The following is a 20,932-nucleotide window of genomic DNA, read 5'->3' as shown; positions in this document are numbered from 1 at the left end:
AACCCCCAATGATAAAAATAACAATACTTGGCAAATTTTTTTCCAGATCATGAATGTAATCAGTCAGCGGTCTCTGTGCACACTGAGCGTTTCCACTAGGAGAAATGTCCATTTCAACCAGAATAATTGAGCGAAATTCTCTGGCCAGATAAGATGGCTTGCAATGAAAGGAGCTTCTAAGTCAGCAGAAGAAATAGATAATGTGGGAAACATCAGTATACCACGTGTTAGTAAATATTCACATGCCGCTACCGCGTGATTTTCCGCACAGCGCATTGTTGAAATCTGCTCAGAGTATTTGGTGACCAAGCATGTGAACAGAATGCAGAAATATGGGCACAGTCCTGATGAGTAGCCCTAAGTTGCCCATCTTTTTAATGAAAGAGCGGACGTTCGAGACACAGATTGTTGGCATTGCAGTGCAGAAACCCTCTCCAGCGAGCCAGAGCATCTGCCTGTCGGTCCCGGTAGCTGACCATAGAAGTACACCTGCCAGCCAGCATCCTTAATCCCAGTCAGTGAAAACTGGTAAATCATCTTTATCACACAAAACATGGTAACAAAATCCGAAGGAACAGATTCTGTGATATTCATGAGCTTGTCGCGATTGAAGGTGATTCTTGATGTCACATACTCATATTTAACACATATCTAGTGTACAAAGTGAACACAAAACAGGATCCCTTGGATCTGCAGTTGCCACGAGAGTCAGCACCATGATTAGCTGATCTGTTTCTGTTCACTGGCATACTGTAAAAGCCCCAGAAAATGAATTTATCTCAGAGAGCAGAGAGCAAATGTTTTACAGATTAACATGCGCATAACCATGCATAATTGGACATGCATGCTGATTGGCTCAGGTTTTGTCTCCACCCCCCCACTCCACCGTTTTTTTTAACCTAGAAATTTTGCAGACAGGCAGGCTACAACTATTGTGGAAAAACACCTAGGGAATCCCTAGCAGACCAATTAGACATCCTCCTTCATTTACTCAGTGTTAAGGATAGTTGAGCCAATGCTTAGCAGGGCGTGATCCTGCAGGTTGTGCCTCAGATCAGAACATCCCTGGTTCAAATCCCATGGCTTGCAGTGGGACCGTTGAGCAAGTTGCTGGATGCTGGTTGGCCATGCCTGCCTTATGATGGGAAAGGCAATACATAATTTCCCCATGGTGATAAACAGAGTATCACAGTTCTGTTCATGATGTGGAATGACCAGCCTTCCCTAAGTGGTGTGGCTAGTGAGCTTGGGTTGTCTCCAATAGCTTCCATTACAATGATAAGTGCATGGGCAGATATATGTATAAAAAAATTATATTGTACTGAACAGCAAGGAAGTTATTTGCAATACCTCTGCTGGATCAATTAAACTGGCAATTTATCACATTATCCCAGTGCCCTACCTCACAGCATAACTCTGCTCTAAAGCCATGGGAAATTGAACAGATAATCGATGCAGCTTTGGGCATCTTGCAGACGCCATGCTGGTGCTTTCAAACCACAAACTGGAAGATTGCATTCTGGCCAACTATTATGAAGTTCTTTCAATGGGACGCGCACACGCATAATTGAATAGGCATTTGATGGATATTTAGTATGCATCGTCCCTAGGACATAGCTCTCAAGGTCACAGCAGGTTTCCCTGTACTGTTTGCCTAGAGCAAAACGTCGCTTCGAAAGGTTTATTTCTTTATTTATTCCTAGCTGCTTGTTTCTCTTGGTGTGCATTGACGCTGGCCTGCTAATCGTATGCTCGCAGTGGTGGTCACATAAATCTCATGTAAAACAATCAGTCGTTGTTAAGGAAACATAATTGTGCTTTAAGTGTTTGGTGGGAATAAAGAGTCTTGCTTTTGATAATGAACCGGGAGAATTGGAGGTCACTTTAAAGAAAGAGTCTGACAAATTATCTCTAGTTCTGCATTGAAGGGTTTCCTTCTATTTTCTTAATCAGCATTTAACTACGCTCAGTTTGCATTTAAATCGGATTAATGTAAAGCAGGCATTCTGATGGGTTAAATCAGTCAAATGTCTTCTGTTTGAGTGTACCAGCACTGGGAGTTTCCTTCACCACTTAGCAATGTCACACGGAGTATAGGAGTCTTGGTTATCTTGCCTCAGATGTGATGTAGGAACAAAGAACTGATCCTTTTGACATGGAGACTGGGAGAATGAACAAGAAAAAAGGGGAACAGACTATGGAGCACAGTTCGGATTTTGGGAATTTTATTTTAAAATATTAAGTATTTTAAAATACTCTGCACTGTTTGAGGACTGGTGTTTTCTATGTTCCCCTCAATGTTAAATTTGCTGTAATAAATTAACACAACTTAATAATGAATTAAACTACATTGCACTTTCCAAATTAAGTGTTGCAAATAGGTCAGCCATGGAAATTTATGGCTGAGCACCTAATCTGTGTTGGATAATGTCTTGTAAATGCACAATCCTGCTTAGGTCTAAGGACAGAGGTAAAGCAATTACAAGAACTGCCAGTTAGACCCTCACCCCTGCACCAGGGAGCCCCACATGGCTCCCTTGGAGAAAGGCAGAGAGCAGCCTTACAAGCAAGTCAGATTAATGGAGACCTGTCTCAAGCTGCTCTGCATGGAGACTGAAAGGTAGCTGAGGGCAGCAAGGTCTGCGGCTTATTCCTCCATGTCTTTGACTGTGAACGGCCCTCGGGCGCGCTAGGACAACTGCGGATAACTCAAAGGAAGGAAAAATTCCAATGTGTTAGCCACTGTTGCAGAATATGAACCAGGGCGTGTTATTATGTGCTGAAGAGCATCTAAAAGGAACAGTGCAAAAGGTTGAGACTGTACCAGTGGAGGTAACTGTGTTTTTTGGGAGTTGGAATGGGGTGCAGCTCACTGATGGGTCTCCCGCTCATTCCATTGTTGACCAATTATCTGTTTCTCGGATAAATGTCACCAAGCAGGCTAAATGGAGTCTTTGATATTTCTCTCCTCACCCTCCACACCAGAGAGCAGCCTCCTGCGAGGACCATCTTTCACCAAGCAGCCGGGCAGCATCGTGTTCCCCTTGCGCTCCATGGAGTCCAGCCAAGAGGTGGTGTTCAGCTGTGAGGCCCAGGGTAGCCCACCTCCCACCTACAGGTGAGAGTCAGCATCCTCTCCAAAATTCACACCACTGAATCCTGTAAGGTGGGGCAGTATGTTTCAACCCCAGGAGCGGGGAGGGAGCAAAAATATGCACTGTCTGGCAGGGAGCAAAAACTTTGACTGTCTGGGGGTCCCAGTGAACTGGGTTGGGAAACTCTGCTGTAGGGGGAGCTCTGTCAGTCTCACACCAGAGGATCCCAGAGCACAGGTAAGGGGCGGGGGGAGGACTGCCATGCATGCCTTTTTTCCTTTTTTATCCTCAAAGTTGCATCCAATCGGAAGCATTTTTATCAGCTGCTGAGTCATTGTTACCAGACTTCATTTGGACCTCTTCCGCTTCTTTCCTTTTTATGATCCAATGTGTTTCGACCCGGCACCGATATTCTCAGCAAATTGCTGGCTAATTTGTTTTGTAATCCAATCTTCCTCTGTGTATCGCTGTCACCACAGATGCATCCACATCACTTTCATTAGCAGCTAAATTAATAACAGCTGACAAATTAGAATTGTCTTAGATAAATTGTAGCAAGTCCCTGATTTTTGTTTGTTCAATTAACTTTCTCTTTCATTATTATCTCTGTACTCCACCTCGAGTTACAAATCCATCATTTAATATACCATGGGATTAAGACGTATTATTCGATTATGCCTCAAACTGCTACATTCAAATGGATTTTTTTATGTGGCTGTATAATGGGGTCTAATTTAGTACTGTTCCAACAAACATATCAGGGCATTTATATCCCATGAATTAAAGCTTGTGATGTTTGAGATCAGGTATGTCATCAGTACTGGACCAAAGCTGTATTCAAGAAAACGGTATTAATGGTAATGCAGACAGAGCTCCTTTTATAAACTCTATCATTTCTCAGCTCTGAAACATATTTCTTGTGTTTTTGTTAAGTTTAAGATAAAAGATAAGCTTTAAAAGTACTGTGAAAATTGCAGCCTTCCTTTCCCTTTCCTATTAAAATCAGAGATGAAAATGTTTCTTTCTTGACATCCAGTGAAACTGGAGAACCTATGAAAGTGGAAACCCAGAGTTGTAATGTAATTCCTTGACCTGTATCTCTCTGACCTCTATTTCAGCTTGTGTTCTTGTCATGGAAAAGGGTTTTGCATATGTTTTAAAACTTCATGCAATGCAGAGGGGCAGAGAAAAGCACTGTTTGCCAATGGCAGCTGGGTCAGCATCCATCATCAAAATACTATGGGAGCCATATATTGGGTCATATTTGCAGTAGCTAAATTATTTATCACTAGTTTGTTGTTTTTTGAGCTACTTGCAATCACAGCATTTGTTTAATGCAACTGGGCTCTAGCTAGTGGTGTGCTGATGTGGAAATGTTGACTGATTCTGAAAACTGATATATTTTTGTCTAATATTCCTGATAAGCAGTTTACCTTTTAAAATGCAGTGAATGTGCATAGCAACCACATCATATACCAACAGCTCTCAGCTTAGGTAAAACTGCCTTAGCGTTTATGGAAGCGCTAACACAAAAAAGTGACATAAAGCTATAAGTAAGTTTTTAAATAGGCGATTTTAGTGGGTAGTATTAATATATTTTTGACTTTTCTGGTATGAGGTGCCTTGAATGGTATGAGAAGGTAAATCCAGCTCATGTAAAATTTCACTTACGTAAGGGTTTGTTAAACGGGTTACTTACATCGGACAAGACCGGCCTGTAGTGCAGGCAGTGAGACATCAGCAAAGTAGTGCCAATTTGGGAGACTGTAGTGAGGTGTTAAGTGGTGAATAAGCCAATGAAAACCCTCATCCTCCACTAGGGAAAATGGCTGATCGTCCAATTGCATCATCTCAAATTATTTTAGGAGTTACGCTATAGCTCTGGTACTGCAAACTTTGAACAATGACTAAAGTCTAACTATCATCTGGCAAAACAAGACTGACACATTGGACTGATGCCAATATCTCGATTTTTAATGAACATCAGCCAATGCCGATACAGTATGTTAACCAATATGTAGCGTATCTCTAGCTCTAGGTCATACTGCCTCGGCTAAGTTCTTAACCCATATTTCCCAATTGGACCACAAGCTCTGCGAAGGTTCGCAAGAGTCAAAGTGAAAGTGTTGTAAATACACAATTCCACTAGGGTTCTGTTTTTATTTCTCATTGAAGCTTCAGTTTTGTTATTTTTTTTTACTGATAAACTTAAATAAAAGCAAAATCTGTAGACATCAAAGAACAGAATGGCTACAATTTACATGCTTTGTTTTAGTATAAATTGTAGTATGTTGCATTGGAGACGTGATTATATTACATAAAATTAGATGTGGTAAAATTGAATCCAGCCATCCAAGCAAACGCTTACTCTAGTCAGGGTCATGTGGTGAAACTTTATCTTGCATGCTCTTTTGCTTAGGACATTTTTGTTTAGGATTTTCATTTATATACTATGCAAAGTACTGTATGGCAATAGGCTCTTTGCTCCTGCTTCCCTCCATCAGACTGTAGGTAGTTTTATGTGTCACATTGTGGTTTAAATTAACCATGTTTGTACACAGAGACTGCCATAACAAAATCTACAAGGACTGGTACATTTTATACTTGAGTCTGCCAGTGTACAAGGTGACCTCATCAGTGGGTTCTAGTATGGCTGCTACATCTTTCAGAGCCCACACGTCTCTGCAAGGAATTGCAATTTGGACCGATCACAGAGAAAATCACCAGGATGCTCCTTTTACCCAGAAACTCTGGCTGTGTATTTCACATAGTCTCTGACTTACAGAACATTCTTTGTTCTAGATGTTCTGGCCACTGAAAATGTCTCTAACAAACTCACATACTAACAGATTCCTCCACAGAGTGAAACATATGTGCATACACGGAAAGCATGTATACATTCCTCACGTCAAGTATAGATTAAGTCCTGTTCTTGTCACTTAAAGGATACAGTAAATTATGTAAATTAACTAAGTTTAAGCACTCCCAAACAGAAATCATTCACCTCCAACTAGCAAGGAAAAACTTGAGTATGTTCTGAGTTCTTGGAGGGGAGTAATTTTCTGTGACAGAATGTACCACTTAAAATGTGTAGAACTGCTTTTTCAATGTCAGCTGAGTCACTGTATGCTTCAGCTGTTGGTGTGAAGTATCCGTTAATCTGGTCACATTTAATAAGCTCATACTTAAAGTATGTGGCAACTAGTTTGGGGCTGACTTAAAGTCCACAGATGATTCATATTAGTACTGCAGTAGGAAGCGATTATATTCGGCCACGGGAATCATGATAACAAGCTAAAACACTAAAAGAGAGGCTGCAGAGAGCTGTGACGAGGCAATGAGTCATATCAGATTTCCTCTTTGAAGGACTTTAAGCACGTTAGATGCATTAATGGGCATGTTGACACTGCAGTGAAACCTGAAGCTTGTCCAGTAGCAAGACAGGCTCCTGGAAATTAATAGATTTCCTGTGTCGTGATGACATGAAGAGATTGAAGTAGCCATGTAAGATTACCGATTTCCATTCAGCAAGGAGTCGCACTGTGCTTCCCCTGTACACACTAGAGTGTCACAGTGTTATGGGCAGCTGAGTATGAACTCAGCCTTCACGAACCAGGTCATTGAGCAAACAGCATTAAATCCTGCATCGGTCACCACAGATAAAGACCGGCAGCTGAATATATTGTGCAAATCTACATTTGCGCTGCCAGGTCACATGTCATATGGTCCATTAAGCACCTTAAGGCCGTTGATTATGTAATTTGTTAACGTGGACATAGGCGAGTTCATGGTGCCTCTCATATGGTGGGGGCTGGACCCTGCCTCCCTGCTCACTATTCAAACGTTTCCTTTTGTTAAATTCAGAAATAAAATCGCACAATATAAACATGGGGTTCCATAGACACTGTGTTTTCTGAAAAATTGGGCTGCTTCGTCAGAGTATCCCCCATGCTGGTGATTTGTGTTGATTTCAGTTGTACTGTATTTGTTGCCTATACATATAAATGACTTGGGTTGCTCCCATTAGTTAGGCCAGCATAGGTGTTGCGTACATCACTGGCTGAAGATCACAAACTGAAAACTGCAAGAAGTGGCTGTGATCTGTCTTTGCTATGTAGCATGCAACCTGATTGAAAATGGAGGGATTTTCAACATTAGCCATTGGCCTGTAGTTGTTACTGGGCTGCCTGACTGTTTTGGCATGCAAATCTCGTCTGATGCAGATGTGGTGAGCAAGATACCACAGGGTACCACAGTTTAACAGTTTGTTCCATTTTTCGTGTGTCAGGGTTATGTGGTAACATATTCTAATTTGTTTAATGAGATTCTAAATTCAGTGGAATCCAATATGTCACTGAGGTGAAGTAGTCAAGGGATTGGTGTCTGATATCTTGGGGAAAATTAAATTGACAGACTTATTCCGTTGCAACAATACGGAAATGTGTGGCTCCTTTTTGTATATTATTTTAATTCAAAGATCTACAATCATTTTGTTTCAAAAGATAATAGTAGTCTTAAATATTCATGACTTGTCCCTATCAATCCACTTGCACTGTAGTTCTATAACAAGTTTGTGTGATATTTTAAGGTAGAATACAAATCACTCACGGGAGGATAGAAACTTTTTGGGTTGCAAGGCATCATGGCCATATAGGGAAAGCATATGGGGTTGGAGTGCTTCTGGTCTGTTTATGGGTTTTCTTTCTGCTAATCTTCAGAATATAATAAATTATTTGTTATAAAATGTACATAGAGTTACATCATTATGTTTCCTTGTCTGTGGGTTAATTTATATTTATTGAGTAAAATACATTGACCCTTCAAAAATGTAACTTTCAGCCATTAAAAGCTAGACTGTGTTGACAGCAGCACTAATATGTATCAGTAAAAGATGTAAACTCTTGTGGGAAAAGCTGGAGCCATAATATTTTGTGGAAATGTAACTTAATGACACTTTTTTGCAGAATAGGATAATGCTGAACCTCTTGGCTTTGTTTTTGACATCCAGGAACAAGTCAATCTACACCTTCCTAAGACACAACCATCTGCATATCTCCCAATTCTATTATATTAAATCACTGCTAGATTAGATAATCAAATTCCCTTTATTATTCTGCGACTCATCCTGGCATGATGTCCCATTAGGCAGTTCATGACTGTGTGTTGACTGCATTTTGAGCATACCAATGCGTAATGTTGTCACGCACTCTAGAAAGTCACAACTCAGATTCGGTGCGTACTGGTTAAAAGCATTTATTGGTCTTCACAAACAAGGTTTATGACAAAACACTTCAAGCTAAGCCATCCATCTATCATGCAAGGTTTTCTGCCCACTGGTCCGTGAGACCTATAGTCCAAACACTGATGGAAACAGGGAACCAGGAGGATTTGGGCTGCGGACTGGAAAGACGACTCCAGCACAAGGTGAAGCAGAAGGTACACTCAGACGCGGGGCATGGGTTCCCTGTACTGGAAACCAGGGAACATATAAGGGGCAAGAACACAAACAGCAGGATACATGCAACGTTGTAGATATCCCCAAAGATGGGACACCAGCTGTGCAATGCCGGCTACTTGGGATCATGAATCCCAAATCCAGAAACTGACTCAGCAGAAGCCCAAAGCAAGATGCCAATCAACAAGAACCTTGACCCCAAAGTCACCCACACCACCAAGCCAGTACCTGCTGGCAACTGAAAGGTACAGAGGAAACAGACCTACTCCATCTGAGAGCAATGGTGATGGCTGAGCAGTGAGAGATGCTCACTATTTTGCTTAAATATGGTTGAGTTCTAATTGCCATCAGCTCAAAGCTGGCTCAATTACTTGATTTACTAAGCAGGGACTGGTGTGACCGGAACAGTCACACTCATCTATCTGTTCATTAATCAATCTTACCTAACTACTTCAGTAGAGCAATGTTTCCCAATCCAGTCCTCAGGGTGCCACAGTTGGTCCATGTTTGTGCTCCCTCCGAATTCCCTGCCAGACAGTCCATATTTTTGCTCCCTTCCGGGACCTGGGATGGAGCAAAAACATGGACTGTCTGTGGGTCCCTGAGGACCGGATTGGGAAACACTGCAGTAGAGGGATTAGCCATGAGCCCAGAGCCTGATCCAAGCAGCCTAGGGCATAAGGCAGGGTACACTTTGCTTGGGATTCCAGTCCATCTCAGGGCACACACTCAGACACAGCTGGGCATGTAGCCATCTATTTTTAGAGCAATCCAACAAACACAAGTGAAACACAGGCCTGTAAATTCTGAGCCATTCATTAAAAAGCACATTCGGCTACTCCATTTGCACTCATATTCCACAGGATGGTAAATTAGAGTAATTTATAATGAATGCGATGATTTTTTTCTGCATTGATATATTATGACGCTATAATAGTGTTTAGAGAACTTTCTCCAGCAAATGACTCTGTGCTTTGATTGTGCTTCACGACCTGTCAGTTACCCTCTAATTCCATTCAGTTACAGACTAATTCCATTTTTTTGTGAATTTCATCTTAAGAAGGAGCACTCATTTAGAGCCACCATCTCATCTAATGATTTTGGATTTTCAAAAGAAATTGGACTATCAGAGTATCACCTAGGGACCTGGAAGGGATGGAAGACTACACCAAAGGGACAATAATTTCCGCTAAGGCACTGTGTACACTGCTCAATTTGCAGCATTATGACAAATTTCAGAGAGCAATTAGCCTTCCCTGTCCCAGCCTCTAAATATCTCCAGTATCGCAAATGTGTCACTTCACCTGTCCATTCAAGTTTAAGAACTAGCTATTCATTTGTGTTCCTCTTCACGGGGAGCATGGACCAGGGAAGCAGGAGTGGGAGATGAAGGATTGGGGAATGAGGGATTTATTTGGCAAACATAAAGGTACACAGGGCAAAGCAGGTAACAACGTCGATAACAGGACTGGGGAAAGACTAACAGGGAAGCACTTAAATATAGGAACTCAATTAGACAAGACTAGAAACAGCTGGTAATGTAGGGATTTTACACATGGTTAACGAGGGGGCGTGGCACACAGGAGGAACGGCAAAGGTCGAGGCGTGATGATTTGTTGAAAGAACAGTTTAGCTACATTTCATCGAGGGAGGTGAACCTTGCCTTGTTTCAGGCCTACAAATATGTAGCAAGTAGAAATTGTTTTTTATTTTTGAAATACATCACAAATACTTGAGGAGATGTTTCATGGTGCTGTTCCACTGAAACCTCTTGCCTCTTAGTGTGTCCCCGGTAAGTAGCATGTATCATGGTAACAACTTTGATATGTCTGAATTAATCGACCTTCCTGCAGGTATGATGAGAGAGACACTCCATGAAATCACAGAGTTCTTGCCTCATTTGCAATGTCCTCAAACAGTGTGGCTTTATGGCACAGTTCCTCTGTCATTAGAGTGTTTTTAAAGGCTCCAGTAATCACGATCATAACTGCTCATCTCTGTCCCTCTAAGATGCATGGCGGCCTGTCAAACAGAATGTTGTATCACCCTTTCTCTACAGGCAATAAAAAGACAGGCGGTACCAGATTAATATATGGCATTTGATGTATGTTGTATAATCATGTTAATTTTGTTAAAACCATTAATTGAAGACAAACCTAGTGCAGCTATAACTGAATTTGTTTTACATTCGCACACCTCGTCTGTGTGAAGCAAATATTTATTTCTACCTATGAAATCAGCAGCCGTTTTTTGTGAGGCTGGGGTGGTTTCAAATTCATTAGGGTCATGTCACTCCCCTTTCAGGATAGAGCTGCCCTTACATCAGTGTGTATTAATTGCCCTTCGGTTGTGTACCTTTCCAGCTATTGTCACAGGTCCTTCTTTGCATAAATTTGGTCAAACACCATGTGCAGGAAGGACCGTATTGAAGTGGCATAAAGGGTAGCACTATGACCTCCCATCACTGGTGTCGACGACTTGATTGCAAAGTGTCTGCTTTACCCGTGTCAATGTTGGTTTACTCTGGCTTCGCCCCAGTTCACAAACCCGTTGTTCAGATGTATCAGCATCTCTAGAAGTCTTAGAAAATGTATGGATTGTTTGTTTTGAGTTCTACGCCCAGCCGGTCCTCAGCTTTTCAATAAAAAAAGAGATACCTTGCTAACGTACAAATGTCACATTTAATTTGCTATAATTTTGTGTTACTTCACTTGTCGTACCTCACTTAAGCAATTGAAAGTAATGTATAACTGTTTACTAGCCATCACTACTTCTTTCTTTTGGATGGGAAACATTTTTTTTCTAGCACTGGGTCTGAAAATGGTACGTGGTTCAGCTTCACTTTTTCCTGATCTCTGTCATTTAGACACTTTTCAAATGCTATTAGTAATGGGTAAAATGATTGACCCAGTAATAGGGATTTAACGATACACTCAACTCATGATTTGTTATGATTCACGATACGATTTTCTCACGATTTTTTTAGCAGAATGAGCTGCAGACAAATTTATAAAAAAATATTAGTTTCTAATATTTCTAAACTGTGCAAAATGTGTCCTCTTCTTAAGAGTGCAACTGAAATTGAATAAAATACTGTTTTTTAAAAAAATCCCAAATCAAAATAAGTAAATAAAAAAAATCTTAACTAAATAAATAAACTGAGGCTTGCACGTGCAGCTTTTTAGCGTGGTTTGCCCTTTTAATAATCTTCGCTCAGCTCACTGTGGTACCGGTGGACATGCTGAGGCATATTCATTGTGCTATTTGTGTATGTTATCAGTCTTTTACAGTGCTTGCACGCAGTTTTTGTCTTGTCTGTGCTTTTCTCGCCGTTTTCGTTTGTGGTTACCAGAAAGCTAAAATGTTGCCACACCGCCGATTTAAGATCGGGCGGTGCGTCCATCCATCCATTTCCTGAAACCTCTTAATCCCAACTGGGATTGAACATGAATACGCAGTGACATCTGATGTCAAACAGACGTTGTGAAATCAACTGTAATATTACATCAATTTTTCTGTTAAAGTACTGTTAAGTACTCCTAAAGTACCGATTCATTTTCCATATCAGCCGGTTTAAATCATCAAACATTTACATCAATTTTTAACCGATTCACGAATCATTGTTATATGCCTACCCAGTAATATGACTCATTATGCCTACAAAAACTATTCTTTCAGTCTTCATTTAAAAGTTAAGAGTTCCATATGAATTCTTCTGTGAAGCTGGGGATAGTGGGTGGACCGGCACTGTCTCACGGTTTGTGATTTTAATAAAGCAGGCGTACCAGGGACCAAGCAGCAACATGGGACAGGGTCCAAAATACAGTGGCTCCTCTCAGCTCTCCATTTTGCCACCTGAGCTGTCAGCAACTGAAATTATGACTGGTTTAACTGCAAATCCCTGCCTGGGTCCTAAATTTTAATTCATAACACACAGAGGGCTGTCATGCCTGAGGAAACAATAGCAAGATAATAGAATGCAATCAACATTTTGTTACACAGAGCATAAGCAAGCACAAATAAATGCATGCATGTGATTGTACAAAGCCACCAAGCTGGGAGATACCAATGAACAGTGCTTTAAGCACATTTCTGTCCCTCAACTTTTGTGTCATTTCACCTCACAGTGTCATACGGCCCCATTCAAAGCTAATGAAAACATAACCAGTGGGGTTCGGTAAATATAGCTACAGATGTGCTCTCTGACGTGAAGACAACTGAAGGGGATGGACATTTAAAGCTTGTCACAGTGATTGTCTTTTCCAGTCACTAGGTTGCTCAGAACGGGGGCCGTCTCACATGATAGTAGGTATAGGAAGAGTGACAATAAAATGAGGACTGTGGCAACAGTGGGGTGTAGCACAATGCAGAGTTCATAGGTAGAAATATATATCTGCTTTACACAGACATGTCTATGTAATCTATATAGTTCTGTGTGTTTTTCAGCTGGGCGTCCAGCAGGAATTGTGAAAAACAGAAATATTCCTCTTTGCCAAAGCATATGTTGTATGTGGTTAACCGGGTGTCTTCCAGAAACACATTTCAGTATACTGGGGGAACAAAGGGTCATGTTGCTGGAGTTTCAAAGGGTGACTTGAGGTGTTACAGCAGATAATCTGTGATGGGAAGCATTTTGCCTTCAGGGTTTACACCGTGCATGAAATGCGAGTTGACATCTTATAAGGCAAACACTATTAATTCTTATGGTTATTTTATGAGTCCGTGTCTTTGCAATTTTACTTTGATGCTTGATGAAATGCTTAGCTGCTCTGTAGCAGTGGCAGTTTGTTAGTCGGTTTTAGTTTTTGCAGTTGTTTTGTTTTCTGAAACATGATTTGATCATATCTACTCTAATTAAGTTGTTGCTGGATGACTAAAAGAGACACTGTATGGTATCAATGCCATTGATGGCATTAAAATATTTATTGTTTTCTACTAGCCAGTATGCCACTGGTTCACTTCTCGGGACTGAACAGATACTGGAGGTAGTGCTGTCTCTTGTTATGTTTATTAATATTTATGCATGTGATTTCCATGTTATTTCACTTAAATGCAAACACAGATTGCAGATTTTTTGGACTCTATGGAGGAGTAGCCAGCAGAGATGAGTGACTCAAAGCTTCCGGCTTGCCGTTTTGTGGGTACTTTTTAATTTCGCGCAATTTTTTGAGGTTTCCAGGCAGGGGGGCAGGAGTTTGATCTATGAGACTGAACCGACAGGAATAGTATGTTGTTCCAAAATCGCTCTCAGATAAAAGGCTTCAGCACCCAGCAGGGCAGCCCTTAAGTCTGACAGTAATTCAGCAACACCCCGAGGACATAATGAGGGATTAATCAGCACTGGTCCAATCATGGCAGGTAATCGCTTTCACGAAACAAAAGGGAAAAAAAGCCCCAATCCAACTTACTTGTCTGTTTCATGAATCTTTTTCAAAATTTAATTTGAATAGCTTCAAATGGTAAACGTTTCGCCCCTATTATGGGACGGTGCCAGAAGAATTATGGGCGTAGAATCGTCCAGTGTGGATGGACCTATTAATGCTGAAAGGGACAAAGCCACGAATGCAGAAAGGGACAAAGCCACGAATGCAGAAAGGGACAGAGCTGAGAATGCAGAAAGGGACGAAGTCACGAATGCAGAAAGGGACGAAGCCGTGAATGCAGAAAGGGACAAAGCCACGAATGCTGATACGGACAGAGCCACGAATGCAGAAAGGGACGGAGGCACGAATGCAGGAAGGGACGGAGCCACGAATGCTGATACAAACGGAGCCACAAATGCAGAAAGGGACGGAGTCGCGAATGCTGATAGAGATGGACCCGCGAATGCTGATATGGACGGGGCCATGAATTCTGATAGGGACAGAGCCGCGAAATCAGAAAGGGACGGAGCCACGAATGCTGGAAGGGACAGAGCCGCGAATGCTGGAAGGGACGGACCCGCAAATGCAGAAAGGGACGGAGCCGCGAATGCTGAAAGGGACGAAGGCGAGAATGCTAATAGGGAGAGAGCTGCAATTGCAGAAAGGGATGGAGCCGTGATTGCTAATACGGATGGAGCCACGAATTCACAAAGGGACGGAGCCGCGAATGCAGAAAGGGACGGAGCCGCGAATGCTGATATGGACGGAGCCATGAATGCTGATAGGGACAGAGCCGCTAATGCAGAAAGGGACGGAGTTGCAAATGCAGAAAGGGACGGAGCCACGAATGCTGACTGAGACGGAGCCGTGAATGCAGAAAGGGACAGAGCGGCGAATGCAGAAAGGGACAGAGTCGCGAATGCAGAAAGGGACGGAGCCGCAAATGCAGAAAGGGACGGAGCCACGAATGCAGAAAGGGACAGAACCGAGAATGCTGATAGGGACGGAGCCGCGAATGCAGAAAGGGACAGAGCGGCGAATGCAGAAAGGGACGGAGCCACGAATGCAGAAAGGGACAGAGCGGCGAATGCAGATTGAGACGGAGCCGCAAATGCAGAAAGGGACGGAGCCACGAATGCTGATTGAGACAGAGCCGCAAATGCAGAAAGGGACGGAGCCACGAATGCTGATTGAGATGGAGCCGCAAATGCAGAAAGGGACGGAGCCACGATTGCTGATAGAGACGGAGCCACAAATGCAGAAAGGGACGGAGCCACGATTGCTGATTGAGACGGAGCCGTGAATGCAGAAAGGGTCGGAGCCAGGAATGCAGAAAGGGATGGAGCCACGAATGCTGATAGGGACAGAGCCGCTAATGCAGAAAGGGACGGAGCCACGAATGCTGATAGGGACAGAGCCGCTAATGCAGAAAGGGACGGAGTTGCAAATGCAGAAAGGGACGGAGCCACGAATGCTGATTGAGACGGAGCCGTGAATGCAGAAAGGGACAGAACCGAGAATGCTGATAGGGACAGAGCGGCGAATGCAGAAAGGGACAGAACCGAGAATGCTGATAGGGACAGAGCAGCGAATGCAGAAAGGGACGGAGTCGCGAATGCTGATAGAGACGGATCCGCGAATGCAGAAAGGGTCGGAGCCAGGAATTCAGAAAGGGACAGAGCGGCGAATGCAGAAAGGGACGGAGCCACGATTGCTGATTGAGACGGAGCCGCAAATGCAGAAAGGGACGGAGCCACGAATGCTGATTGAGACGGAGCCGCAAATGCAGAAAGGGACGGAGCCACGAATGCTGATTGAGATGGAGCCGCAAATGCAGAAAGGGACGGAGCCACGATTGCTGATAGAGACGGAGCCGCAAATGCAGAAAGGGACGGAGCCACGATTGCTGATTGAGACGGAGCCGTGAATGCAGAAAGGGTCAGAGCCAGGAATGCAGAAAGGGATGGAGCCGTGAATGTTGATTGAGACAGAGCCGCAAATGCAGAAAGGGACGGAGCCACGAATGCAGAAAGGGTCGGAGCCAGGAATGCAGAAAGGGATGGAGCCACGAATGCTGATAGGGACAGAGCCGCTAATGCAGAAAGGGACGGAGTTGCAAATGCAGAAAGGGACGGAGCCACGAATGCTGATTGAGACGGAGCCACGAATGCTGATTGAGACGGAGCCGCTAATGCAGAAAGGGACGGAGCCACGAATGCTGATTGAGACGGAGCCACGAATGCAGAAAGGGTCGGAGCCAGGAATGCAGAAAGGGATGGAGCCGTGAATGCAGAAAGGGACGGAGCCGTCAATGATGATTGAGACGGAGCCACGAATGCAGAAAGGGTCGGAGCCAGGAATGCTGATAGAGATGGACCCGCGAATGCAGAAAGGGACGGAGCCGCGAATGCTGATATGGACGGAGCCACGAATGCTGATAGGTACAGAGCCGCGAATGCAGAAAGGGTCGGAGCCACAAATGCAGAAAGGGACGGAGCCGAGAATGCTGATAGTGACAGAGCCGCGAATGCAGAAAGGGTCGGAGCCACAAATGCAGAAAGGGACGGAGCCGAGAATGCTGATAGGGACAGAGCCGCGAATGCAGAAAGGGTCGGAGCCAGGAATGCTGATAGAGATGGACCCGCGAATGCAGAAAGGGACGGAGCCACGAATGCTGATAGGTACAGAGCCGCGAATGCAGAAAGGGTCGGAGCCACAAATGCAGAAAGGGACAGAGCCGCGAATGCAGGAAGGGACGGAGCCAGGTATGCTGATAGGGACAGAGCCAGGAATGCTGAAAGTTACAGTATCTGCTATAGTCTTACAAGAATAATACATCACGCTGATTATTGCCAGCTTCAGTAATGATCTCATTGTATAGCACAGCATATACAAGATACGACCATTTGTTTTAATTACTGTTCCTGGGTAATGAAGGGACCCAGTTGTTCTGTTATAATTACAATGTATACAGTGATGAAAGCATGTGATTATGCTGCTTGACTCTACTGATTGCAAGACTGATGAGGCCAGAGCTGGGTTGTATTCTACGAAAGGTGAGATTCACTGCACACTGACAGGTGTTTTTTTTCCACTAAGATGAAGGCCTCAGACTTCCCCTAGTGAAGCAAAGAGATGCAGCTTATAGAACAATTTTGTAGTTATTTAGAGGACTGAGCCTGAGGATGCAACCATATCCCAGCTTTTCACAGGTGCACAGCTTCAAGCAGTAGGTAGGCAACTGACAGTACTGGTTGGTATACCAAGGCATAATATTGAGGTTGCAGAAACTTTCTGTATCCAAATGACTGTATGAATGTGTGCTGCAGGTGATATGAGAGGGGATGTCATTTCTCATGCTTGTGAAATTTCTAAAATGCACCCCCCCCTTGTTAACCTGGCTCCCCCCTCCATCCCCCATCAGAGAGAGTGCTGTGTGTGTTGTGAGCATCCTTGTGGTTAGTGCCAGATAAGTCCACGGACCTAGTGAGACCCAATGCAAGACGGGAAGAGATGCACACGTTAGTGCAAGCAGGTTTGCTTATATTCTGAATGTGTGAAGAGCAAATGGCATCAAAAAGAAGGGGAGGACAGCTTGACTTTCTTTTCTATTCAAAATTTCTAAATACTGTATTTTTTCCCCTCACATAATTAAGGTAGTAAAGTTCTGCTACACTGTCCTTTGGAAGGTATACATTTTACTTATTTTTGTGTAAGTTGAACGGGTGTTTGCGGTCATTAGTGTGCCCCCATTGGGCCATTACCCCGTTAAAAATGAGCAAATCGCCTACTGAATATGTGTGTTGCATGCGCATTTCAACAATGCCTTATGACTATCAATCCCTGACCACTATACCACAGACAGGGCTCAGCCATATTATTGTGGAACTGCTTTCATGTCTTCAGGGAAACCTTTAGAGATTACACTTGTAAAATTTGACATGCATAAAATGATAGATCAGTCAGACTAAAGCAGACAGCTGTGAATGTGCTAAATGCACTAAAACTAGCTTTGGCTTTAATGGACCCCTGAAAATGTTATGACTTCTCCTGTTTTTTTCTCTTCTTCAGATGGAAGCTGAATGGCACCAGCATTGTCTCCACAGCAGGCTCCCGCTACAGTTTCTATAGCGGCAACCTGAAAATCAGCAACCTGCTTAAAGAGGAGGATGTGGGAACATACCAGTGTCTAGCTTCCAACTCATTTGGGACCATCGTCAGCAGAGAAGCTAAGCTGTCCATTGCCTGTAAGTCAAACGCAATCAGAAGTACTAACTTTCAGTCGGCAGGCAATTTTTTAGATGGTCAATAAACAATAACAGAATAACATTTTGTTAAAGAGCAGACTAAGGATGGGTCTAAATATAGATGGTGGGTCCATTCTTAATTCCATGGCCTGGTGTTATCCAATGAAGGAAGCAGAACCACTGACCATTCTGCTTCCTGGTTGGGGTACTGAATTCTACCTGTGGGAGTAGTTGTGATGAGTAGTGTGAGTGTCAGGGTTTTGGCAGCCACCATATAACTAAGGGTTTACAGTCTTCATTTAGCAGTTTTACGAGTCTAATTCCTGGGACTTTCTGAAAGCAAGGTGAACTGGGGGTATTGCTGCGGTCGGCTGTCATCAAAAAGGCCACATTGGCAGCTGATGACTGATGGCCCAGTCAGATTGAATTCTGATGTCTGCCCTGGATTTCGGAATGAGGCTGTCATCGCCCTGAAACCATTTGTTCCCACCCCTCCCACTGAGGCAGTGACAATTTAGTTATTGAACAGAAGTGATCTGGCTCCTTGAGGGATTACTACTGTCACAACATCTTCATAGAGAGTGTCAAATTGATTAGTCCTATCAACTGCTTAGGTCTGTCTGGCACCATATATCATATCGATTTGTTTTATCAGCCGTTCAGGTCTGACTAGTACTATATATCATATTGATTAGTCCTACCATTTCTGTACCAGCTTCAGGTTGTTGTCACCAATGGAAACTCACCATCTGAGAGGTTTACTGCAGGACCAAGGTTCAGAAGGTTATTTAAAGCAAACTTGACATTATTATTCTGTGTGTAGTAGTTTGTTTTAAATGCATAAGCTGTATTCAGAGGGATATACAGACACAGTGGTAAACTTCTCTTTATCACAAACGGTGTGCATTACACTGTCAGTGACATGACTGATACTATCCCTCTGTGATTTCATAAATTTAACCAGAATGATTGAGTACAAGGTAGTGTAGTGCCACAGTGGCTAGCACTATTGCCTCATACCTCTGAGTCTCCATTAGGACTCCATGTGTGGAGGTTACATGTTTTAACTAACAGCGATTGATACTTTTTATTGATCTCCATGAGGAAGATCTCTTTTCACCTCCCCCCTCTTGCTCTCCATGAGAGCAAACTTGGCCATGAAAGCCAGCCACCTGTTTCAGTGCCCAGGGAGCTGAAGGTTAAGGGCCTTGCTCAAGGACCCAGAGACATGTTGAGGCTGGGCTTGAACTGGCAGCCTTCTGATCACAGGCACAGCGGCTTGGCTCACTGAGCCACACGTGGCCTCTCCACCGCTGTTGTTATGGAGTTGTTTTCCCCATGTCCTTGTGGGGTTTCCTCTGGGTACTCCGGTTTCCTCCCACAGTCCAAAAACATTCAGAGGTGAATTGGAGTTAATATATTGCCTGTAGGTGTGAGTGATGTGTGGGCTCTGTGATGGGCTGGTGCTTTATCCTAGGTTGTTCCCTGATTTGCACCCATTGCCTTGTGACACCGAATGGGTCAAGTGGGAATAAAAAAGAGATGGATGATTGAATACATAAAAATATTTTTAATGAATGTACCTCTTTTTACCCCTGCACATTTTTATACAGTTTAACACCTCAGATCCTTCCAAATGCATTTTTCAGCTATTAACATTCACATAGAAAATGAGCTCTTTTTAAACATAGATTGGCCAGTCTATCAAAGTTTACCAGGGCATTTTTAAAGTAAAAATGTATTTGAATAAATGTGACCAATTTCAAATACAGCAGGTCTGCCAAATATCTTTGAATAAACAGCAATGGCAGTCAGTAAATGTTCCAGGGTGGTCTGACCTCTTATGCTGACCTCCGGTTGACCTCTTATGTATTCCTGGGATTGCCTGTAACTCAGTTTCTGTAACAGTTCACCATCTTTAGCTGAAAAATCCAGATAAGATCATTTGAAAGGTCTGCAAAGTGGATATTGGAGGAGATTGCATGGGTGGCCCTGAGTAAGACCTCCCCCCAGGTTCACCAGGCACCGCCTTCTGTAATTGTCCATGCATATTGACTACCTACATTATTCTTTTGAGGGCACCGCCTGCTACTGAATACACTAGTAGGTTTTCTTCTGTCTATCGGATATTAGTTCTATAAAGCAGTGTGCATTCCGTTTCACTTGCTTGTTTTTGTCATTCATCGGTTGCATGTAAATCAATGTAAACCTTGCATTCTAGGCAAATTCTGTAGGATTCTTTTGGCTATGAATTGTGTCAGTGTGCAACTCTGTGACTTATGAGTAAAATCTGAAAATAGATCTTAGATTTGTTCATGGATGGGTTGCATGTGTCTATATCGAGTGTAACTTTTTAAAATAATTCTCAGGCTTGCAGAAATATTGTCAATGTAATATTTTACACAGCAATTACCATTTTTTACATACAAAATCTTCTCCATGTGCGCAAAAATTGTATTATGATGGTTAATATGAAAAAAAAATGTTGCCTAAGCATTTCAGCCCCTTTCAGGTTTGAGCACAGTATTACAGTATTATCTGTGCTTCTCGATATTTCAGAAGGAAAGCACTGTTTTTGTGAGCTAAAAGAGGAGAGGCAGCCACAAAGAGCAAGAAGCTTTCAAAGCAAGTCAGGGATAAAATCACTGAAATGTGCAGATCAGGAAAAGGCTGCATCTAAACATCCCCGTGAGCCCTGATATAATTCTCTAAAACTCTTGTGAACAGTTTATTCATCAGGAAATACAAGGAGCATCACGTCACCAAGATGAT

The 20,932-nt window shown here is 43.0% G+C and overlaps 1 protein-coding gene across 2 annotated transcripts in view; it reads left to right on the top strand.

Annotated features, from left to right (window-relative positions):
- cntn3a.1 (contactin 3a, tandem duplicate 1) overlaps window positions 1-20,932 on the top strand; it is a 153,617-nt gene that overhangs the window by 32,720 nt on the left and 99,965 nt on the right. For both annotated transcript variants that reach the window (XM_049016174.1, XM_049016173.1), the window contains exons 3-4: window positions 2,986-3,118; window positions 17,985-18,160. In XM_049016174.1, the coding sequence (XP_048872131.1) occupies window positions 2,986-3,118; window positions 17,985-18,160 (309 nt within the window). The remainder of the gene's footprint in view (window positions 1-2,985; window positions 3,119-17,984; window positions 18,161-20,932) is intronic.

This window comes from Brienomyrus brachyistius, chromosome 6 (genome assembly GCF_023856365.1).
Source record: "Brienomyrus brachyistius isolate T26 chromosome 6, BBRACH_0.4, whole genome shotgun sequence".
Taxonomy (NCBI): Eukaryota; Metazoa; Chordata; class Actinopteri; order Osteoglossiformes; family Mormyridae; genus Brienomyrus; species Brienomyrus brachyistius.
This window is presented reverse-complemented; position numbering and strand designations above follow the sequence as displayed.